Raw genomic sequence first — 24,244 nt, 5'->3', positions numbered from 1 at the left:
TGCCTCTCTTTCTCTCTCTCTCTCTCCCTCTCTCCCTCTCAGACATCCCACCCATGTGATCTCACAGGCTGCCTCTGCTCTGCTCCACTCTACTCCAGTCGGGCTGCTGCCTTTCAGCCGGCTGCAGCTAATGAGCCTTTGTGTGGCCACAGAGAGAAAGAGGAGAGATAAAGCGAGGTAGAGGAAGAGAGAGGTTTAGTTCAAATAAGAAAATCGTTCATCTTGCAACAATAAAGCATTTGGTGCGGGCAGCGCATGCAGGCCTAGCTGGAAAATTACAAGAGTCTCTTTCTCTCACACTCCTGCACACTTATTTTTTTCCTCTCACACTCGTGGAGCTCAGGGGGTCGCTGCAAGTCAGCAACAAAATGGGAACCTCTTCATTCATCACGTCTCACCTTTCTTTTTTTCATTTTGACTCGCTGCATTTATGATTGTGCGGCTGCTGTGCTGCTGTGAGAAGAGGTGAAAGGAGGGACAGTCTGCCAGAGGATACAGGTCAGTTGTTCCTGTGAGGGCCAGCACACACACACACTTACACACACACACACACACACACACACACACACACACACACACACGCACACACACACTGAAGTGTAATGTGGTCATTGCAGGACTGATGTGTCATGACTTGCTCCAGATGCCATAGGCTTGCTGTCGTCACTGGTTGTGAGTGTTTTCGAGCCTTGTGTGTTGTCACATCCCATTTCTGTGCGAACTTGGTGAATGACGAGTGGCCTTAGAATGCTTCTTTTATTGTATTTAGAAAGCAAGTGTGCCACAGTGCTGTTAGCGCTGTTGATTAACGACAAGAGTTGGCTTCCACGCTGGATGTGTGCACAGAGAGGCAAACACAGGGAGGGGCTTTCCAAGCTGGCTTCTGCTGCATTATTTTTTTTTTCTGGGATTTTCTCCATCGTGCCACAGTGTATGCTGCCCAGCCGTGATTACTGGGAAGGCAACAGTGCAGACAAAGAAAGAAGGAGCTGTGGGAAAAAGAAGCAGCGAGCTCTGTTTTTTATTAAGCCATGATGATGAAAGAGGTTCATCCGAGATCACCCTGAGCGCTGTGGCCCATGATGTCATGCAAGTCCATGTTCAAGATTTTAACTTTTACCGCCTGCTGTCAGATGGGAAATGAACCAGTGACGCATCAGTCTGAGAAAGGAACTGGTTTAACAGCATTTGCTTCGAGCCCCCACGTACAGAGTGTAACACTGGAAACAGTCGTATGGCAAGGCACTAGTTGAGATAGTGCATTAGAATCTCCATGGAAACCACTTTTGGTATCAGAGCCCAGTGCAGCATCAGCTGAGGGATAAGCATATGAATGGGTTTCCAACAATAGTATCTAAATAGGACCCTTTCTCGGAAATTGACCAAAATTGCACTTCTGCCGGAAATTTCTACTCCTGCTGTTGTGAATCGAATCAGTTCTCATGTGAGATTATAGCATCTTTAAACGTGGATGGATATTTGAAATCCCACAAGGCTAATTTGATATATTTTACAAGGCATCGGTCAGTGTTTTGTTTCAATCTTTCAGCAGAGAGAATGGAATGATTGTTTCTCTTCATCCAGCTCAGTCATTGGCTTTACGGTCTAAATAACGATCTACTCCTGAACGACTATCCCTTGGTTTTTCTAGGAGCTTTCCCCAAACTGGCTCCTCTCTCCTCCACTTCCTCCCAGGTGGACCAGGCCTCACATTCCTCGGTTCTAGGTAGAGCTGTTGACGTTGGAGCTTCTCCAAATGCTGGTGGTGCCACGACACCGCACCGAACAAGCACAGCTCCCCCCAGCTCCCCCCCCCCCAGGAACAATGACCCTCTTTGCTGCCAGCACCGTGGCACCTCTCTCTCCTCGAGCAGCGTGTCTCTCAGGCAGCATTTGCATCTGTAATGACTCAGTAGCGGAGCCCAGATGAAACAGCGAGGGCTGTCTGTGAATGGAACTCCCCCGCAAGCTGCTCTGGCAGATATAGACAGAGTGGGATTGGGTGAAGAAGATGCACACTGTCTTTACAGGCTCCGGCTTCCAGGAGAGGGAAGGCAGTGAGGGAAGAGCTGCCAGTCATAGCAGTCCTCTCGCTGTGCTATACGAGCAGCAGCAGGGCTGTTACTGGATTTTATTTATTTTAAAATGAGACTTGATGTTCCAGCTGCTGCTGTTAAAACAGGGAACATGAGACAATTAAATACTTTGAATGACTGCGTTTTCAACAAATGTCATGACTAGTGACTAACGTTGCATCAGTCCTCAACCCTCATCAGCAAGACGGCTGGACGGGGACAATAACATGACAGTTATAATACATAAATGATTTGAGCCAGCTCCAGTGTAGTGGTGATTAATTTTAGTGTATTGACTGATGGCTCGGCTCTTGTTTATACATCACAGAGAGAGAGAGTTAATGGCCCCTCTCCACTGACACTGAAGTTGTTTGGAACGCGTGTGCGAAGGCAACCGTTTGAAGCCTTGACTATTAATGGATCATCCCTACAACTATCTTTTCGTTCAATATTGCATCAACTCTACTACAGATTCGCCTCAGGTCCACACTGCAGGAGCCGCTCAAATTTGGAAGTTTGGAAACGCTGCTGGCTCCCTTTTAGTTTGAAAACTCAGGGTTTGCGTCTTAGGCTTCATCCATACCACTGTCTCTCTCCACAAGAGCGGTGTTGCTCCATAGAAGTTTAATTACCCGGTTGAAACATGAACATTCACACGCACCGGGGTGGTGTGATAGGAGCCTGCAGAAACGAAAAGGTCTCAATCAGAGGTTGTGTTTATGTCATTATTTTCAAAGCAGCTCCGTTTCTGCCTGTCTGCACTAAAACACAGCCCAGAGTTTTCCAACTGAAATGGGACCAGCAGTGTTTCCTAACATCTCCATTTTACCAACTCTCAAATCATGCAGTAGTGTGGATTCCAGGCAGATCCCTGACAAGGTAGAGGCGTTTTCCAAAAAAAACCTGGTAATGTGGATGTTAGTCCGGGTTGGCAAAAACTGAGATATCTGGAAAAAATTGAATGATGATGATTGGGTCTTCTCAGTAACGACGTGGCCTCCACTGCTTTCATCTGGCTCCTGTCACACAACCTCCTCCCTGAAGAAAGTAACTGGCATTATCCTCGTCTACCACTAAAAAACCAACATGGATAATCGATGACAAACGTTGCTGACCCTGTTGTCTTTGCTAATAACTGTTGTGCCGTTACATTCCTCCTTTTTCAAATCAGCTTACATTCGTGGGAGATGAATGGAGCAATCTCATTGTCCAGCCTTCCCACTTACACCTGCACACTTATTCCCAGTGTACTTGAGCAGTCACGAGATATGTGCTATCGTGCGTGTTATTAAGGATTAAAGCTAATACAGGGCCTAAACGCTTGTGTGGACAGAGATCGTGGTAAAAAAAATGTAGTAGTGTAGATGTAGCATCTGTATGAAGAGCTATAACCGCCACTATTTACTTTCACCGACACAGAGCAGCTGTGCAGGATAGTGCTGCACCTTATTCAACCACAGAACCTCCCAAATAAATGATATCACTTTGGCAGTTTCACTAACAAAAGGTCTCCGGCTGGGTGATATTTATGGGTCCATTTTGCCTATTACGTTTACAGTGCCGTATGAAGACACTGCTATTGACTGCATTTGTTGCAGATTACAAGACAAATTATGGCCTGTCAGTATGGATTTTTTTTACTCTGCTCTGTGGTACCTGCATAACAGAAGCTTGCAACAGGATGTCACTTCCACAGCAGCTTCACCAATGCCTCCTCTGGTGCTACAGATAGCTATACGTGCAAATCACTTCATGGAAAAGAAGCTCGGGCTTTGTTTGCCCCGGAATAAAAAAGGGTTCGGAACGGCTCCTTTGCTATAAGATGACATGCAACATATTTGAGCCTGTAGCTGTGTAATGATTTGCTTTCCAGGTGTATAGAGATCAAGTATCATACAGTATTGTTTACAATTAAAATCTCAGCAGAAGACGAGTTGGTCCAGTGTCTTTTTTTGTCTCCGGCCTCAAAGACACTGGAATGAGCTAATTGTAAAGAAGACCTACTATGTAATTAGTAGCTTTCTCCTTCCACCTCGTCTGGGAGCTGGATACCGGCAGGAGAGATTGTGTGTGTGTGGGTGTGTGTGTGTGTGTGTGTGTGTGTGTGTGTGTTCATATGAAGGGGGGATGGGGTGCATGTGTTGTCTCACTGCTAATTGAGTGTGCTGAGGATTATGAAGGCCCCTAAACTGGATATTAAATAATATGTGGCCCCTCTCTCGTCTCTTGGTTTCAGGTGCAGATGCGGCAGGCCATGAGCGGAATACTGAAGAGGAAATTTGAGGAGGTGGAATCCACCTCCTCCCCGTGCTCTTCCCTGCGGGAGTCTGATGATGAGGTCTCCTGCAGCGAGAGTGGGGATAGCAGTGACAGTGTCAACCCCTCAGCCTCAGGCCCTTTCACCCGTGAGTGTCCGGGTCTTTATAAGTGCATGCATTGTGCATCGTGTGGCCAACGTGTGCTACTGATGTTAAGATGAATGTTATCGAGTCATCGCAAGGAAAAAACGAAGCTAAAGCGCTGAAAGGGATTTTTAATCAAGATGGGAATGACCCTCAGAGCCAGCTTGATTCTGTAGCTCACGATCAACACAGCATGCAGGTCAAAGAAGCAAATGGCCGTGTCTGTTGATTCAGGAGTATAACATGAAGACATTAATATACAATACAATATAAGACATAATGTAAAGTGTAAGAGTCCATTGCTGTAATAAAGGGAAGGATACACAGGCAGTTTCCCTCAATATGATCAGCATCAGTGTGAGAAGGAGCTGCTGCAGGCTCAAGCTGTGTGTGTGTGCAACACTGCTGACACTGTACATGCAAATGAGCCAGTCTCTGTGATCAGCACAGCCGCTGAAAGCAAAATTATGAAATATCTGCTTAAATAAATCATATCATTTCGATGGAATAGCCATTTGTGAGGAGTAAGAGATATAAAGTCAAAATGCACATGCACACTGAAAATGAGATGTGATCCAAGGTTGATAACAACAGAGGTTGCAACTTACAATTTGAACCACAGCCAAGGAGCTTAGGGGACGGATCCAGGAATGTTTTTTTCTCACTTTGTTTTTATGACGCTTTTTAAAATCCTCACCATTTACCCAGGGAATAATTCATGCCTCTTGATAAGAAGAAAACAGGCTTATTTTGGAAACTCATATCAATTAATGTGTGAAAGTGGCTGCAGCTTGATATAATTTAAGGGGACTGTTTGGTTTCGCTGGACGTATACGCTAAATTGTGAGCCACTGTATTTATTGATAAATTGATTATTTTCTCAATCATTCAGTCCAGTCAATTAACTGTTTGATCTTTAAAACAGCTTTACTGGAAAAAGTTCCGCATGAGGATTTGTATGCATAATCAAGAATCCAGAACTAGAAATGATTCATTTTACAACAGATTAAAACCAGGAAAAGCAGCAAACCTTCACATCAAAGTTGAAACTTATCAAATTGACTTTTTGTTGAATGAGACTCAGGCAATCACCAAATAATGGCAGATTAATTTTCTCCAGAAAAAGCTTCTTTTTTTTTTTAAGAAGAGGTCGCAGCGATATTAGGATTCTTGGCAGATTGTCAGTTTTGCTTTTTGAATTAACAAATGCTTCAAAAGAGGTCGGGCACTGAGAGATTCCACAGTTCTCCCTCGTTTGAACTGACTCTGTATTGAAGAATTCCTTTTAATTGAGTAATAAAGCAACCACAACAAAAACACGTCCCCCTCCCCGAGCAGGTTCAAAAGGACACTGAAGTCGTCTGCAATAAGTAACAATGAGCTCACGGGACTCTTAATGTCTGAGAAATGTGAGTGAACTGGATCACACAGTTGTAGACTATTAATCCTTTTTGGGAGATTGTGAAAGAATTTAGATGTTTGATGGCAAAGAAAAAAATCTCAGTAGTGTGATTCTGAAGGAGCTAAAGACAGCAGCCTTTTTGGAATGAGAATTTTGTATTCATTACTTTAGTTTCTATTTAATGTCAAAACTACAACTACTGAAATGCAGAAGAGTGTCTATTAGGCATCTTCCTGCGGGGTGGGGTGGGGGGGGGGGGCGCATAAGTAGGGTGCTGCGTCCCTGGAGGCTGAGCCTTTGCCTCAGTGTCAGCTGCAGCTGCTGGTGGCTGTGGGCTTGAGAGGGTCGGCTAACAGCGCCAAGGGAGCTGTGCACCATTAAGACTCCTGTGAAGTGGCTCGTGCATAAGCGGGGGGCTGACCCTGTCGGCAGCAGGATGAAACAATGAAGTGATTTTATGACACAGCGCCAACACTTGCTGACTATAGCAGAGCCGTATACATGTAATATGTTGGTTTAATGTAAGGGAATGGAATCGCAGGGTAACTCACGATATGACACGATAAGCGATACATGGCCCATATGATAACACTAACACTCTACAGAAATTCTGCACTATTGAATATATGGCAAGACAATCCTACAATAATACATCATGATATCTGTCTAACTGAAGAAGAAAATGGCCCTAAAACAGTTAAAGGCAGGATGTTATTCTCTACAATTTGGTGTCACTTTCATTGAGTTTGACACAAACTGAGATGATCTAATGTAAAATAGCCATAAACTGGCCAAATCATATATCTATGTACGAAATAACTTAATATTGATATTTGGTGCCGACATATTGATTATTGTATCTCACGAATCAGGACGATGATATGTATTGCAGTACTGATATTGTGTCCCACTCGTATTTAATATAGGGATTCTTGAGAAAAGCTAATTAACGTGTGCTGACTGTTTTGACACCAAGTACAAGAGAACACCTGTTCTGTATTTGTTCTTATGAAGGTAATGAACCTCGGCTGTGTCGCCCCTCGGTCTGACAGCTCTACATCTGTAATGAAATGCATTGTCCCTCTTCCGGGGGGGGTGGAGAGCTGTTAGAACCAGATGGTTTCTATTTGTCCTGTCTGTCTGATATGGCTGTGAATGCCGGGAACGCTGCTTCTGTGAACCAGGCCTCCTCATCTCTGGGCCAGGCGGGGGGGATTATTTATGCTCCACCGTCCCCCCCCCCCCCCCCCCCTTTCCGCCCCTCCTTCCCGTAGTGCTCTCCTTAGAAAGGCACCGAGGACTCACAGGCCAAGCAGAACCTCAGAGATACCATAAAACCCTTATTTTACGAAAGGTGTGCTAAGTTCAAGATATTGAGGAGCGCCATGTAAAGACGGCAAGAAAGAATTGCTCATATTTCAGGAGTCTCAGCAGATCTGTGGCCCGGGTTTTATAATAAAAACGTCACTTATCTAAACAGGCTTTAGGTGGCTATAAAACTCCAGAGAAAAAATGTATGCAGGATAAAACATCGGCTGCGCCCGAGTGACACGGGGATCTGCAGTGTGCAGCTGTAATTCTCTCCATATGGGATTATTAAAATGAAATGATTAATGAGCGCACCACTTTATTAACTGTCAATGTTTGTTGTTTTGTTTTTTTGGCAATTTCCTTTGCAGCTGATTCCATATTAAAGCGAGAGAAGCGTGTGCGCACCAGGAGGGTGCATTTCGAGAACGTGACGGTTTACTACTTCGGCCGGCGACAGGGCTTCACCAGCGTGCCCAGCCAGGGCGGCAGCACACTGGGCATGTCCAACAGGCACAGCTGGATCAGGCAGTACTCACTGGGCGAGTTTGCCCTGGAACAGGAGAGGATCCATAGAGATATGCTCCGAGACCACCTGAAGGAGGAGAAACTCAACTCGATCAAGCTCAAGGTACGTGACTTGTGATCGGAGCATCAGTCAGTGGGCGTCGGTATCAAACAGGCTGTGTTAGGAATTAGAAACGACTTTGGTCTGAAAGACATTTCATCTTTTTTTCCCCCTCTGTCTTTGGGCTCAGCTCTTTGTTCTCTCACTTTTATCGACAATGACTCGAGGATGTGACTCCCTCTTGTTTCCAGCTGACTAAGAACGGCACGGTGGAGTCTGAGGAGGCCAACACGCTCACGGCAGAGGACATCTCCGACGACGACATTGACCTGGACAACACAGAGGTGGACGAGTACTTCTTCCTGCAGCCGCTCACCACCAAGAAGCGTCGGGCGCTGCTGCGTACCTCCGGGGTGAAGAAGATCGACGTGGAGGAGAAACATGACCTGCGGACCATCCGGATGTCCAGGGAGGACTGCGGCTGTGACTGCCGAGTCTTCTGCGACCCTGAGACCTGTGCCTGCAGCATCGCGGGGATCAAGTGCCAGGTAACTCCCGTGACATGCACATGTTCTGTCCATGTTCTATTTTCCTATACAGCTAAATATACTGAGGCGAGATGCAGGTGCAACACAGATCATCTATCAACATAAAATGAATTGCATAGTAAAGCTAGTTTGTGTTTCCCTCAGGTGGACCGCATGTCATTTCCGTGCGGCTGCACAAAAGAGGGCTGCAGCAACGCAACCGGCCGAGTGGAGTTCAATCCCATCCGCGTTCGGACCCATTTCTTGCACACTATAATGAAGCTCGAGCTGGAGAAGAGTCGTGAGCAGCAGCAGGCGCCCCCAGCCAACGGCTACCGCGGCGAAACCAACGAACTGGCAAGCGGGAATCCTCTGGTGCAGTCCCAGCACAGGTTGGAATACTCACTGTCCGACACCGGGCCACAGACGGCTGGCGTCCACCTGCAGAACATGGACGAGATGGAGGCGCCTCTGGACGACGAGGAAGAGGACGATGAGGACGAGGAGGAGGAGGAGGAGGAGGAAGAGGAGAATGAAGATGACGAGGATAGTAGCAGCATTTGCAGCGGACTCTCTGACTCCAGCACACAGAGCTTAGCAAACAGTGACTCTGAGGAGGAGGAGGAGGATGAAGAGGACGATGAGGAGAAGTCTGAGGGCTTTGGGACGGACTTGACTGCCCCGCCGGTGTTGCACACTGATGTGGTCCCTCTGTCCGCTGTGCTGTGTTACAGTGACAGCTCTGTGTCACATGACAACCACATGAATGGAAACGCTTATTTAATGAACTCCCCTTCGGCTGAGTACTATCAGCTGGGGAGCTCCGGGGCCGTCTCCAGCGGCCAAACCAGCCAACCCAGTGAACCCTATGGGGAAGCCTTAGCATTCCCAGATCCGGTGGGCGTGACCAACGGCGGCGCGGCACAGGGGCCGTTCGACGTGGCCGCCGGGCAGTACACGGACTACTCCAATCAGGCTGCAGAACAATACGCAGCCAATCACCACTTCACCCTGGCCAACGGGGCTCCGGCCGCCCCTCTGACCTGCTTCACGGCGGATCCGGAGAAGAAGGTGCTGTCCAAGGCGTCGCCCGTGGAGCCGCCTGAAAACCAGAACCAGACGCAGTTCCAGAACTACCTGAACAATAACTCCCAGGGCTCCTACAGCTCATGTATGACAGCGGAGCCGCCACAGCAAGACTCTGGCGTTAACAGACAATCTGATCTGACCTTGCTAGCGAACAGTACTAAGAACCTCCCTTTACCAGACCATTGCCCCGAGGTCACAGCCATTTAGTGAGCCACATGTTGTTAAGTGTTCTTTTCACCGGAGCGTCTTCACCGGAGCCTGACCCAGTGGTGTTTCAAAGGGAACATATTCATGGTCTATTTTTTTTTTTTTTTAAATGATCTGACCTTGCATTTCAAAGCAATTCACATTTCAGCTGTAGCTATAAAGGCACAGGCTGATGGACACTGAATGTTTCTGCACAGGAGCGAGGAGAAGTAAAAAAAATAATAATCAAAATATAAGTTATGTCATGCTGTGCAATGTATCTTGTAATTTCAGATGTAAAGTTCTAGTTCAAAGCAGATATCGTTCTGTAAATGTTACTTTTCTATGTCTACTGTTTGTGTCGGATGTGCAAAAAAAAAAAAAAAGGTTTATTGTCCGTTTATTTATTGTTTTTCAGAATTATGTGCATAACTTATATATTGTAAATGTTTTGAAAACGACGTGCATGCTGTTTAAGGCGAATCTCTGTGACATTTGGGCAGGAAAAAAGAAAACTGCTATCGTTTTATATATATATATATATATATATATATATATATATATATATATATATATATATATATATATATATATATATATATATAAAAAACGTGTTGAATACATAATGTACATTTCTCTTTTTCTTTTTGTCACTATTATTATATGCTTTTCTATATGGTTTGGAAAAGCATGAACAAAAGCCTGAGCTCTTCTTTGTATGTTGTATTGTATGGAATACAATGTCAATAGGATAAAATGTCGTCCCACATGTGAGAATCAATTCACAGCCTTTTTTGCACTGGGGGGCATCAACGGTGTAAAACTAAAGCCACCTCACGTCTCCTTCCCTGCGTTCACTGCAAGTGTCGCTGCAAATGAAGATTTATCCTCTGAAGCATTTCATTAACAAAAGGATATTAATAAAGTAACACTTTGACACATCTCTGAAAAGTACAAGACACTCTATGACTCATCGTAGACAATAGAACTATCTTTATCATCTAATTAGCTTACCAGGCTTGATTTGAGAAAAGTGCTAATCGCTACATTACACGATCTAAGAACTAGGATGTTTATTTATCTGAATCCAATAATGATGTTGATTTGTTCCAGTGAACCGTCGGGTGCAATAGTTGGAGGGTTTTTCTTTTTAGGAGGAACTGAGATTGATTTTAATTAACCGTCTTTTTCACTTGCATTGGTTTTATAAAAGAAAACAAGAAGCTACAGTTTCAATAATTGTGTACGGGGGGAATTAAATGTTCAAGGTTGACAATCAAAGCTTATTATCAGATATGATTCACTTCAGTATTCACCAGATGACTCCTGGGTCATATGAGCCATTGAAAACCACAGCCAGATGATGAGAAGTCTTCACCACAAATCTGTAAATAGCCATTTACCACATCTTTGTAAAAAATCACAGACGAAAAAAGGGAAATTGAAAGTTACTGCTCAACAACCTGGAGACTGCAATAATTCAGTGAACGGCACTACAGCAATATGTCGCTGAGCTCTTTGCTCCTGCATGATCACAGGTATGTGTCCCTCTTCCCAGCTTGCAAACATCTGCCCACTGTTTATAATCTCGGGGGGCTAGCACCGACGCTCTGTTGATCATGCGTCAGTGGCATCAGCTTGGGCCCGACAGCACAGACTCACTGTGCCAAGGCATAGAGAGCGTGAAGGCTACAGACACGATACTGACACAGCATCCAGTGACAAATCCTGTGTTTGGTTTTTATTTTCCAGTATTTATTATGAATGCTATATTGAGATGTATTTATTGTGGTTTACTTATAGTCTGTATTGAGTAAATTGCTTCACTATCGTGTAATAATCTTTCTCTGTTTCATGCTGGTTGTGAGTTGTACAGCTTTATGTGCCTGATTTATTTACTGGTCTCTGATATTCCGTGAAATGCACATGTTTTGCACAAAGTTTTTTCCAATGTGTTTGTTTTTTTGTCTTCCCCCCCTCCCTAAGTGTAGATAAGACAAGTTAATTTTCAATTGCTCCGTTTTTGACATGATTTTGGAATATGTTGAATTAAAATTGCTCTTTTTATCTTACTGCTGCTGATGTTATATTGTGTTAAAGCTCAGATCAGGCCAACAGCACCGAGGACGTTGCTGCCAAGCAACCTTGTATGAGGTGAGCGATTTCTTAGAGCAAAGCGCCCTCTGCAGGCCACATAGAGTATAAATAAACTGTGTGAAAAAGCTCTTCATACGAGAATTAACATTAAAACTGAATGAAAATATTAAGCAATTTCAAAGAACATTTTGAAATTGGATTTAAAAGCAGTGGTAGATATAGAGCACTGCTAGAAGACGACTATCGGCCGGCTCAAACACTCAAAAAATAAATATGCCTAATAGCCGACTTTATGCATCTCATTTACACAATAAATGTCCATATCACTTTTAAATTAATGAAGTATTTTCTCTCATGTTAAATTGTGAATGAGTCAGTGATTTGATAAACATATACATCAAAATACTAGATATTTAGATACAGTTGCAATCAGAAATATTCAACCCCCTCACCTCAATAGACATTATAGTGATGTGGATGACAGATAATGACAATAAATGACAAAAAAAACTCATCAAACAACAAAAGATATTTATTGATGCGTATTTTAGTTATTTTGACAACAGAAGTTGACTTAACTTTGAAGTTCAAATGAAAAATGTAACTCTTTCAACACATGTGCATGTGCAGTATTATTCAACCCCCCCAGCTTCAGTACTTTGTGGCGCATCCTCTAGCTTTTATAACTTCTAAAAAATGTTTTCGGTAAGTGCGGACAGGCTTCTTACACCTCTCGATTGGATTCTTTGCCCATTTTTCAAGTGCAAAAGCCTCTAGATCAGTGATGTTTGATGGCTTCCATGCTGCAGCTGCCTTCTTTAAATCCCACCAAAGATTTTCAATCAAATTTGAATCTGGTGACTGTGAATGCAACTCCAGGACGTTCCAGGATCTTTTTCTCAACCAAGCTTTGGTGGACTTGGAGATTTTGCTTTGGATCATTGTCTTGCTGGAAAGTCCAATGATCACCAAGGTTCAATTTGTCAACAGAAGGAATCACATTCCTCTTTAAAATGGCCTGGTATTTCTGTGAATCCATGATGCCATGTACACAATAAAGATTGCTAGTTCCTTCCGCAGAAAAACAGCCCAACATCATCTTTGACCAACCTCCATGCTGGACTATGGGGATGGTATTCTTCTGGTCATAAGCCTGTCCTTTCACACGCCAGACATACCGCTGGTCCATACGTCCAAACAGTTCCAGTTTGGTTTCATCAGTCCATAGAACTGTCACCCAAAACTCTGTAGGCTTATCCAAATTCCTCCTGGCATATTCTAGTCGACTTTTGATGTTGCTTGTGGTCAAGAGCTGAGTGCGTCTTGGAGCCGGCCATTAGGTCCTTTATTATTCAGTGCACGTCTTATAGTTGCCACTGCAGCACTTGTACCAGCCCTCATCAGGTCATCCTGTAGGTGTCTTGCAGTCACACAGGGATTTATCTGAGTTGTTCTGACTAAGTTGCTGAGGGTCCTTGATGAAATTCTGGGCTTTCTTCCACGGCCAGGCATGTTTGAAGCTGCTCCATCAGTTGTAAACTTCCTTATAATGTTCCCAATTGTCTCTTGGAATATCATTTTTTGGGGAATTCTTCTTCTACCCAAGGCCTTTCAGGTGTGATGAAATAATTTCCTCTCTCAGCTTTTGTGTAAGCTCCTTTGTCTTTCCCATGATTGCAACTCACATTGAAGACCTTGATGGGTGGGGTTTATATATGCATCACAGCTGAAGCAAATGAAGGATCAGTATAGAGTTCCCAAAGGCTTAATAATGTTTCAACTCAACTTTAGGACAAAAAAACTGTCAGACAGCTTTAAAAACAACAATATTGTATAGGGGTTGAATAATTGTGACATGGCTATCTTAACAAAATATACTGCTACACACAAATACTACATCATGCATTTTCCGTGTTGATTTTCTTTATCACTCAACTCATAAAGAAGGCATCCGAAGCAGAATCTTGACCAAAGAACAAGATTCTGTCTACTTTAATTGATAAATCCTTAAAATCTTTGGGGGGTTGAATATTTCTGATTGCAACTGTACATGAAGTCGACATTTTAGGCAGAATTATTATTTGTTTGTAGCAAAGGAAGCAAAATCCTTGACATACAAAAGGTGCTGGGTTGTTTAAAGCTTTTAAGTACATCAATAAAATCATAAATAACATCTTAAACTCCAAAGAGACATACTAAAGAATTTATTGAGCTAAACAATAACACCTCAATACCAAGGCACTGTTTACAAAACACCAGTTTCCAGCTTAAGAAAACACTCACATTTGACCTGTTCCTCACAAAACACAATCATTTACATTGTTCCACTTCGGTCTAAACACCAGTGCCTGCACCAGAAGTTCATGCGTGGACTCCTGCTCAGCTGTAGAGGACGAGTTTGAGGCATTCGATCTGTAAATAAAGTTCATAGGGCGCAATCATCTTACATTGAATGTTTCCTTTCAAAAACACAGACGTGTAAAAATTGGATCACTAAAAGTAAACACTGCCATGATTGAGAGAATTGAACAAACATTCATGATAATGCTTCGACTTGCTTGTGTGCCCTTTGTAAAAAAAAAAATTTCAGTAACTTGAACTTGGGATGAAAACAAAGTCTGGTGTTTGGACAAACTCTATATCTCGTGTTTGAGGGTCAACTCATTTCCTTTCAACTTAAACATACAGATCCAAACAATGAATTCAAAATGTCACTAATTTCTTTTTTTACATCTCCTTGTTTTGATAAACTTTTTTTTAAATTAAAACTCTGAAGCTTAGAAATTCACCTCAGGAGATAATTAAATTAAATAAATCGACTTCGGCCCTGACATGAAGACAATTCCCATCACACCACTGCAGAAGTCGAATCCCACCATACAACCAGCCATTCCACCACCATCCCCCAACCACTCTTTCCACCCAGAATAAAATGACATCCAAGGCACTGGACGGTACCAAACAGTCTTCCCATATAAAAAAAAACAAAAAAAAAAAACAACCCACATTTAATAAAAGGGACAATGCACACCGCAGCTATGTGTTTCAGACTTCCTCTTCTCTTGGTGATGGGATTTCTTTGAGTCCAGCTTGAACCTCATGTTACCTCCGCCGAGCAGGTGAGGTTTTAGTCTTTCTTAGTTTGTTAGCAGGGTTACACAAAAACCACAGGACGAATTACCACTGACCCAATTACCACGTGGGTCAGGGAAGAACCCATTCGCTTTTGGTGCAGGTTTGGATCAAGGAGCCGATCCAGGAATCAATCCCCCCCCCCCCCCCCCCCCAATCTTCTTTAGTGCGATAGGATGTTTTAAAAGATTTTTGTCAAACATCTGTCAAAAATCTTGATACGTTTAGGGGACTGATATTTATGAGTGTGTGCAATTTGGTACAGATCCAAATTAAAAAAAAATCTACTTCTAGTGGAATTAATTGTGGGGGCCTTGGTGGAGGTATGTGCTCTACCGAGCCATTCGGGTTTACAATGTTCACGACCTGCTGTGCGTCTTGTGTCAGTTTCATGTTCATGAAGAAAATTATGAACATGAAGAAAATATTCAGTGTTGTCTTACCTACCTAATACTGCACGGCTGAGAAGACTCGGAGAAGTGAAAGCATCTCAAACACAATCTTCATTGCTCTATGAATGTCAGTTCACAGTCTGTCTGGGGCTTATATCATTTCAATGCTTTTCCTTCCAGCAGAGAAACACTGGATTTCTCCCAAAGTTCAAACTCTCCAGCAGCAGCAGTTCAGTTCTTCGATGTATAAAAATAAATTAAAAACTCAATGTCATTGATCTAAAAAAAAAAAACTTGCATTATAACTGCATAGTTTAGTATTCTGTTTGCCTTATGCATATGGAGTAGCTACTTGTAAAATGGCAGTTCGCACACTTAGACAAAGGACCAGAGCTGGTATCTGTCTGAGGGGTTGCACTGGGTGAGAGAAGGATGCTCATGACGGGCACTCAGACACAGGTTCAGTCCCGGGATGAAGAATAACTGGTTCTACGTGAAGGACGGAGAAAGCACTGTTAGTTTCTGAAACAATACATCACACTCTCGTCATCCGAAATTGTGCAGATGCAAAAAGAGAAGCTCTACTCACATCCTTCAGTACCCATTTTTGCTCCAGTCCTACAAGTGTGTTCCTGCCTTTATACTGGCAGTCCTCCAGCTTCAATGCCCCGCTGGCCCCGTGCAAACACAGCTCCTTCTGAATGTTGTGTCTAATCTCCTGATGTGTGGAGTATTCAAAATACTACGGCACAGGGGGGGAAAAAAGTCATAAATCAGTGTACAGCAGTTAAAACCATTCATACGTTTTGCCAAATACGTTTTCCAACTGACCTGGTTCCCTCCTTGTCCATGACATGGGTACATGATCAGCTCTTTCCCCCCCTCATTGTTCTCGCCAGCATCCAGACATGAGTCTTTGCCCACACTTTTCACCTACAGAGAAAGAGAAGGGGAAGGGGGGGGGGGGGAAGCAGTGAGAGGAAACAAAATGAAAAACCAACATCCAGTGCAAGCTGTTCAAACAACTTCAGCCTCTGGAGTGCTTTTCGGTGGTGTCAAATTGGAACTGCTCAGTATACCCTCTGGAGATCCTATGTGGAAACCCACAGTGGCTAGACAGAGCTCTGAGGTTTGGAAAGAGAGAGAGAGAGAGAGCTGGTGGGGTTTGGGGTTTGTGTGTGTGTGGGTGTGTGTGGGTGTTCTTACAGAGCCAAAGCGAATTGGGTTGAGATCAGGCAAGAAGACCTCCGGATAAACGTTCTTCAAATACCAGGAGAAGCTGTTGCACTGCAGCCGCGCCCGGAGGTCCACACGTTTGGAGGTGTCTCCAAATGTCTTCTGTTAAACCAATGACAGCCAGGATATTGTTTGTCAACTCCCACTGCAGACACACTGGACACTTACATTTTTTATTTTCACTACCATTCTGATATATGTGGATAAAATATTGCCTTCCATGGAGGAAATGGATCCTGAATTTTATTCAAATCTGCACCAAAAAGCAACCAATCATAAATATATCGGTCCTCTTAAACAAATTATATTTGATCTAGATCCATTATTATTCTCTCAGAAATCAGTGAATGACACCATATCGCCCGTAATGCTAAAGAAAGTTTATAAATAAATCCTGAATCTGCACCAAAACTTATTGGCTTTTACTCTGACCCAAACCACATCATTCCGCCAATTTCTGCGGTAATCCTTCTTGTGTTTTTGTTGGAATCGTGCTAAATAACTGACAGATATTTCATGCAGATGAAAATATAACTTCCTTGGCAGAGGTAATTGAGTCTAGAGCAGCTCTGTGAGACCACCTGAGCACAGTGTTGGAGCGAAATGCTAATAACAGCATGCTAACATGTTCACAACGTTAACGGGGAGAGCGTGGCCTAGGGAATAGAGCGGGTGTTCTGCAACAAGAAGGTTGCCGGTCCGAATCCCACTCTTTCCCATCTGCATGCCTAAGTGTCCTTGGCAAGATACTGAACCCCCTAAAATGGCCCCTCGTAAATGCTGAGTGTTCTAAAAATGTAAGTTGCTTTGGACAAAAGTTTCAGCTAAATGACATGTAATGTAATGTAATGTAATGTTAATGTTTACCATGCTCACGATCTTAGTTTAGCAAGTTAGCATTTAGCATCAAACGCACAGTTCAGCTTAGTCAGAGGGGAAATGGTCGATCATGAAAAACGAAAAACTGGACAAATGAAATATTTTGACTGGATAGTTGCGCTTGAGGAAAAGCTAAGGGATCACCAAAGTTATGACAATTCATCCTCTGGGGACAATGAATGCCAGCACCGAACTGAATGGCATATCCTTCGTATAGCTTTTGAGAAATTACAATCAAGAACAAAAATGTTAACCATGGACATTTGTACATTTTGTATAAAAAGCATTATTAAAATATAGTTCAGTATTAATAACTGACATCTCCATCGACAGAGAGAAGTTCTGAACTGTCGTCCAATTATAAAACCACTGAAAAAGAAAAGACAAATAAATGCACATCAGCCTAAATACTCTACTTCTGGACAGTCGATGACTGTGTTCCCGTGCTCTAATGACGCCTTTCTTCAACTCATTAACTGGGGACGAGGGTATTCCATCACTGCTCCTTTTAAGCTGAAGCGTAACAGCACATCTAAGAGGCTTCGCTGGCACCTCGGCGCTCTCGAACAACGAGAGCTCTTAATATACTGACGAGGCGGGCGCTCACACGAGTGCACACCAATATCTGCTACAGCGGATTCCTTGAAGCTCTGGATGATGACAGTGCTGTCTGTTTGAAGCCAGCGGGAGAGGGGCTGGGCCACTTTGTGTGGTGCAGCCCTCGGGGAACAGTTTACAGCACCTATGGGACCACATGTTGGGAAACGCAAAGGGCCTGGTGACATTTACCAGAGTCGACTTCCCCTCAGGCCCCTTTTACCACTCAGTCGTTTAACGGCTCTCAGCCACTAATGGCTCATCTTTTTCTCTATGTTTCAAAGAATGTGTTTCACATCCACGGAAGTGTGCATTGAGAACTATTGTAATCCGAAGCTGTATGTCAGGCAAGGCATTATCAGACTTAAAGCTGGAGTTACTTAAGCTAGTCTCTAGGGGGAGCAGTCCTAAAAACCTGACATTATGATTATAGATACAAAAGAAAGATAAAGCTGCTGAGCAACTTTCACAGAACATTTGAATGTGGGATACACACACAGGCTTTGACAGGGACAATAGAACCAGTACATACATCTCTCGCTATCTGCGCGGCTTGCTGGTTGCGACGGTAGAAGATCTCCTTGTAGTCGTCCATCCACACCTCGGCCAGACGGACCTGGTTGCGAGCAATGACCTGCGTGCCCTTGGGGAAGGTGTGGGGGCTCTTGGTGCGGAACACGTGACCCACGATGGAGCAAGGCAGGATCTCCAGCTGTCCGCCGCACTGCCACACCTGCAAGTTAATGGGAGCGACAGCACAGAAGTATAATGACGTGCACTTAGGAAACATCTGCAGCCGTGGACACTGGAGTGATTCAGTGGGTAACGAAGGCTCGGGGATATTTAACAATTCTGCAGCACATCCAGAAAGAAGGTTTAAGCCGTGGTCAGATATGAACCCCTGGAGAACATCCGCACAATTGGGTCTGGACTAGTTTGCCTTTGCACACACGAACAACACAACAGGAGATTCTCCACTCAGAAGTGTTGAAAACAACATGGAAAACTCTTCAGGTGGGGGGGTGGTGCAGCAGACAGAGGCAGGACATATAAATTCTGCTGCTGACATCACATACTCCCCACGTGTTCTATGTGTATGGTATGGCTTGTTGTTTTATGACTGTTCCCTGGTAGTGAATCCTTCGGAGGTTCTCTTGCTGTCTTTCATATTGGCTCAGTCGGACACTATCCAGAGTTTTTACAAAGAGGCTGGCAGGAGCCTCTATCGGGACATTTACGTTCTCACATACAGCCCTTCAGGAGAATGTCCGGAGATTATCCGGAGTTCCGGAGTTCAGTGTGTGTCTGAAAGCAGCTTTAGTGTTGTCTTACCCTAAATGACATTTCAATATTCTCCCCGCCCCAGATTTCCATTTCTTCATCATAGCTTCCGATATCGTAGAAATATTGTTTGGAGATGGAGAAGAGCCCGCCAGCGAACGTGGGAGTCCTGTTGAGACATTTGCGTTGAAGGTTGTTTATTATTTCAACTCGAGTTGATATTCTATAGTCGTGCGTCGTTTTGTTGCTTACTTGATGGGGTATGTTTCATCCTTCCTCCTCTTCTTCTCATGATCTGGAAGACTCTCCCAACCAAACGCCAGGCCCCAGTCAAAGTTTCCCCGGTTGTGGTTCTGGCCGTATGGCGACGGCTTCATGAACTCAAAGGTGTTGAGGTCGATGGTCGTGATATCGGGACTGACCACTGCGGTGGAGTTCTCTGCTATCCTTGCCAGCAGCGGCTCCAGCCACCCGTTAAAGCATTCACCTGTTAAAAGACACACAAACAGGAACACAACCAGCAAATAGTTAAATATAGATAGAGATGTAATCCGACCGCCTTCGGCTTCCGCGAACAACACACATTGTGGTTGTTGGCCTGTGGGTGTGTAGGTTTGGGTGTGGCAACTATGCAACAGGTTTTTTTTCGTGTGTGAGTAACATAAGGGCTGTTGACTAACAGTGGGCGTCCAGGAAGGTGAGCGTGTCACCCGTGGCCACGGCGGCACCCAGCAGCCGAGCGGTGATGAGACCTTTCCTCTCTCGCTGTCGCACAACTTTCACAATGCTCAGCCGCTTCAGATACTCGTCCAGCTCGTCCTTCAACGCATCTGAAAGAACAGGATCTCAATCAGACACAAAGTGGAGTTATGAGGGATATATGATATATATACATATTCAGATGATAATGTGAGTGAATGTTGCATCTTTTAAAACAGCCCCATGAAGGTTAATGTTCGCCAAAGTGTTGGACAGAAGGGGACCGCTCTCCTCTCCACCTCCATCCGACCTGTTAACAAGCGTTAACTCTGACTCATTTCTCGGTGCAGCCGCCGCTAATTCCTCTTAGGAAAGTATTCACCAGCAGCCCCTCACTTCCTGCCGTAACCCACTTCACGGGCCACAGAAGGAGCCGAAGAGCCGCCCACCCAGCATGCAGCGTGAAATCAAACCAGCCCCGAAGAGAGAGAGCGAGAGAGAGAGAGAGAGAGAGAGCGAGAGAGAGAGAGAGCGAGAGGCAGTCCTGAAAGGCCCCCATTGAGTTTTACCGTCCACGCTGGCGTCGTCCACAAGGATGATCTCCTTGAGGAGAATGGCCGGCGAGGTGTGCAGGACACTGTACACTGTCCTCAACAGAGTGCTCCAGGCCTCATTGTGAAACACGATTATCACACTGGTGGTTGGCAGGGGGGGGCAGCGCTTGAAGGTCTGCTCAATGCATCTGCAGTGGGGGGGGGGGGGGGGGAGAGAGAAAAAGAAAAAAAAGAGCACAAAGATGTGACTGTCCGGTTGCGGCTCCTGAGCGGCACAATGGTTCTAGTTACTACATGGGCAGGCTCTCCCCTGGGGGGTGTCCGTTTCGAATGTGACACTGCATGTGTGGCAGCCTTTGAAAATACCTGACATATCAGAGCCAGGGAGACCTTGTTACTCATCCCCTATAAGACAGCCAGTGCATGGGCCGCCTTTATGTCTTTGTCATGTCCCGACTGCACACTGACATGTACTTGGATGTGCCGTAATTAGCCAAACACAAACCTGCTCCTTCCTGAGCTGACCACAGTAGCTGGGCAGGCATGCTGAGACAAAGTCCCAGTCAGAACAATCTCCTCTGTGGTTTTTCCATAGTTGCGAAAAAAAACTAAGATGATGAACTTGTTTGGGTTAGACGCTGGGTTTTGCCTCACCCCTTCTGTATTACTCTGCCTTTTTCAGCATGGGAAGTTATATTCTTGGCCAATACGTGAATCTGTGGAGTAGTACTACCAAACTGGAGTACAACATGTACAGCAGCAGGGATGCATTCTCACCCACTAGGTGGTGCAATTACATGAGGTACATTTCTAAAAATCAAAGTCATGGAGAGAATGAATTAAACATTATTCAGTTGACAAAGCTCACTCACACAGTGGTCTTCCTGTTCTTTCTTGCAAATTTCCACAGAGACTCATTAGAGTGATTTTTCACAGGTTTATCAAAAAGCATGGAGATGGTGAAGGCTGACATACTCAGGTGGTCTGGTGTCTGCTCCCAGGTCTCTGCCCAACGAGATGCGGTCACTGGCGTACAGGTTGAAGCAGTGTTTCTCCTCACCCCTCTCCTTCTCCTTCTGCTCCTCGGGGCTCAGCGAGTCTGTGTGGAAAGGTTTCCCGGCAGCTCCGGGGGAGAGGGGGTTCTGAGGAGGCCGCTCCAGGGCCGGCCTGAGCTCGGCCGCAGTGTAGCGACCCGGCAGACAGGACGTGTCGTCTGCTCTGTCCTGCTGACGCACCGGGGCTCGGATCTGCATCTTTGGGATGGCATCCCTGAAGTTATTGACAGCCCCCATCACCATGCCCAGCATGGCATCCCGCTTCACCGCGATCTCCCTCAGCCAGGGCTCCTCCTGTTGGTTCTGGCTCCCCACTTCCCATTGTATGAGGAACACAAACGTGACAAAGACGAGGGCCACCGCCACCAGTTTGAGGGGGTGCAACCTCCTGCGGAGAACTCTGCGGAGAGCTGTCATTCTTCTTCAGTGGAGACCAGGCTGCCTTTGGACTGCAGCTGAAATACATACAGTCACATGAGTAATGGCACCTAACGAGGAATCATATCATTTGAGATCCTGTCAGGGAGATATTACAGGCAGTGCCATGTCACTGAATAAACATAAACACCTTCAGCTGAAAGTTCAAACATTGGAGTGTAAAGCCTTTGCTGTTTGACATAATAAAAGCAGCTCCAGGTGAATCTAGAACCAACCTGCTGTTATCTACAAACCAAATATTGACGAGTGTCTCATGAAATCAGCAAACTCCCCCCTGATCTAAGTTCCAGCAAAGAAAGAGTCCACGTACCATGAGGCGCAGGAGGAGTGCAGAGAGTTAAGGTTGGGAAAGACCTTTCAGTTGTTCCCGTGGGATCCGGCTCACCGCATCCTGCTCGGACCGGAGATCCTCTTGTCAGATCCTTGTTGAACTCCTATAGCGAACTTTCCCGTGGAGCCAGTCACACGCGAGGAACCGGGATTTGCTGTTTTCTTGCTCCTCACGAAACTTCCGTCTCGTTGGCTCAAGGTGCGCTGCCCTCAGGTAGAAGGAGGAGACGCGTCGGTGCGCCTGCGCAGAGGAGAGCTGCGCGTGTCCAAATCCATACCTGAAGAGAGAGAGAGAGGAGCCGGTGACACAGCAGCTCAACTGGTGCTTCCGGTCACAACTTTGAGTTTTGTTACAGAATCCGCTCGAATCCCGGCGGAATCAAACACTTGTCCTGCCGGTAGAGCTCCGCGCGGCGACTCTGCCTCCGCGGGGTCCCGAGCCCAGTTCTCCACGGATTCAATACTGGTGTCATTAATGGGATTTGTTCTCCTGGGCATTCAGCGGGACAGTTGCTGGGTTACAAATAAGCGGAGGAACGCACAGAACCCCACAGACAGCCAACCGCGTCCAATCGGGCTGTCTGGGGGGAAAGGCACCAGAGCCGGGGACACCGAGACACTTCTCAAAACCGCACATGCACGTGTGCGTAAAGTTTCGTGTTTAAGCGCCTGTGCCCGCGCTGAGCGTTCGGAGTTGAAAAAGAAAAAGGAGACACTCACCGGTGTAACTTTGTCCGCTCGCTTTGACGTCCCTCTGGTTTGGCTCATGCTTGATGCTCGATGGGGGGAAACGCAGCGGACTCCAGCCGCAGGGAGCCCGCTCAGGCGCCCTGCTTCTCCGCCTCTGACACCGAGTCCATCCGCAGAGGCGTCCTACCCCCGGCAGGAAGCCACCTCACCGTGTCCAGTGAAATGTCCACTGTGTCCTACTTTCCCCTCCGTCATGCTTGGAAACGAAAACACCCAAAGATTTAAAACAAGTGCCTACTGTGTATTTCTTCATAAGAAAAACAATCAATTAGTGAGTAAGAAAATCAAAACTTTATTTAAAAAGTGGAAATATCTATATACATGTAAAACAAAATTCTAATAAGAATTAGGGGTGGGAATCACAGGGTAACTAAAGATGTGCTGTGGCTCACGATAACAATAACATCATGATACAGCGATTTTACCGATAATCAATATATGGCAAGGCAATTTGCATCGGTGTAAGTGATGAAGAATACAAAATGCCCCTGAAAAGGTAAAGTTCAGCAGTTGTGTTTATATTCTCTGCAATATGGCGTCACTCTTTAAAGTAGCACATTGTACAAAAAGTGCATTTTATCTTTTCTTAGCCTCAAGTCCAATATAAATAAATATTGTTATCTGGCATATCGATAATTGCATCTCATGAGTCTTAATTAATCACAAGATAATATTCATTATGATTTATTATATAAATGAGGATAATATATAAACAAAATGCATGTACAATAGATACGATTAAATACTAAAATGGCACTGAATAGTGTTCATACTTCTGCCAAGGCCCAACAGTCCCCAATTGATACCACTAGATTTTTTTTTTTATTTGGATCTGCACAAAATTGAAAACACTCATAAATATTAGTCATGCCTAGTCTTTTTGAGATCCATGAATTATTCTCGGAGAAATCAATGAGAATGTTGAAAACCCACTGTCATGCAAAGTGAAAAGAAAACTCCTGGCTCTGTCCACTTTGCACCAAAAGTTGTTGAGTTCATTCTTCCTTGTGTCACTCCCCAGCTTTTGCATAATCCTGGCAACAACAAAACTTAAAGTGCTGGATGGATGTATTAACAGATGTGGGAAACATTTCAGTTTCAGATTAAGTTCTGTTATTGAGATTGTAACAGCCCTTTGTTTTGAGTTCCCCAAAAATCTGTTGCAACTTGGAGCTTGGTGTCTTTGTGAGGGAAGAAAACGCTGCATGTGCCTGACCCCCCCCCCCCCCCTACTCTGTGGTTTCCCT

At 44.9% G+C, this 24,244-nt stretch overlaps 2 protein-coding genes across 4 annotated transcripts in view; one reads left to right on the top strand and one right to left on the bottom strand.

Annotated features, from left to right (window-relative positions):
* Positions 1-10,088, top strand: part of csrnp3 (cysteine-serine-rich nuclear protein 3) — a 28,088-nt gene extending 18,000 nt beyond the window's left edge. The window contains exons 1-5 of one of the 2 annotated variants that reach the window (XM_062401942.1): positions 162-498; positions 4,312-4,480; positions 7,559-7,818; positions 8,007-8,303; positions 8,448-10,088. In XM_062401942.1, the coding sequence (XP_062257926.1) occupies positions 4,318-4,480; positions 7,559-7,818; positions 8,007-8,303; positions 8,448-9,578 (1,851 nt within the window). In that variant the 5' untranslated portion in view covers positions 162-498; positions 4,312-4,317 and the 3' untranslated portion in view covers positions 9,579-10,088. Of the gene's footprint in view, positions 1-161; positions 499-4,311; positions 4,481-7,558; positions 7,819-8,006; positions 8,304-8,447 lie in introns of those variants that run through there. The other variant, XM_062401941.1, reaches the window with a different exon arrangement.
* A 4,846-nt stretch (positions 10,089-14,934) lies between these two features.
* galnt3 (UDP-N-acetyl-alpha-D-galactosamine:polypeptide N-acetylgalactosaminyltransferase 3 (GalNAc-T3)) lies at positions 14,935-24,203 on the bottom strand. 2 transcript variants are annotated; one of them, XM_062403314.1, is made up of 12 exons: positions 22,968-24,203; positions 22,228-22,525; positions 21,400-21,934; positions 20,440-20,612; positions 19,852-20,001; positions 19,424-19,658; positions 19,223-19,340; positions 18,423-18,623; positions 16,385-16,516; positions 16,010-16,111; positions 15,768-15,920; positions 14,935-15,667 (listed from the first exon to the last, which is right to left on the bottom strand). In XM_062403314.1, the coding sequence occupies exons 3-12, from the start codon at positions 21,894-21,896 to the stop codon at positions 15,554-15,556; spliced, it is 1,875 nt and encodes a 624-aa protein (XP_062259298.1). In that variant the 5' UTR covers positions 21,897-21,934; positions 22,228-22,525; positions 22,968-24,203; the 3' UTR covers positions 14,935-15,553. The 2 variants fall into 2 exon arrangements, with proteins under 2 accessions (XP_062259298.1, XP_062259297.1); XM_062403313.1 differs by having other exon boundaries at positions 22,228-24,203.
* Between the last annotated feature and the right edge of the window lie 41 nt (positions 24,204-24,244).

The sequence above is a fragment of the Platichthys flesus genome, chromosome 13 (genome assembly GCF_949316205.1).
Source record: "Platichthys flesus chromosome 13, fPlaFle2.1, whole genome shotgun sequence".
NCBI lineage: Eukaryota > Metazoa > Chordata > Actinopteri > Pleuronectiformes > Pleuronectidae > Platichthys > Platichthys flesus.
Note: the sequence above shows the minus strand (reverse complement) of the source record. Positions and strands in the feature narration are given on the sequence as shown.

Excerpts from the sequence above, each read along its gene's own strand:
- galnt3 (XM_062403313.1), bottom strand. The coding sequence starts at position 21,896 with ATGACAGCTCTCCGCAGAGTTCTCCGCAGGAGGTTGCACCCCCTCAAA. Across the intron at positions 20,613-21,399 it reads GCAGACACCAGACCACCTGA|ATGCATTGAGCAGACCTTCA; the intron begins GTATGTCAGCCT and ends CCCCCACTGCAG. Across the intron at positions 20,002-20,439 it reads GGACGACGCCAGCGTGGACG|ATGCGTTGAAGGACGAGCTG; the intron begins GTAAAACTCAAT and ends CTGTTCTTTCAG.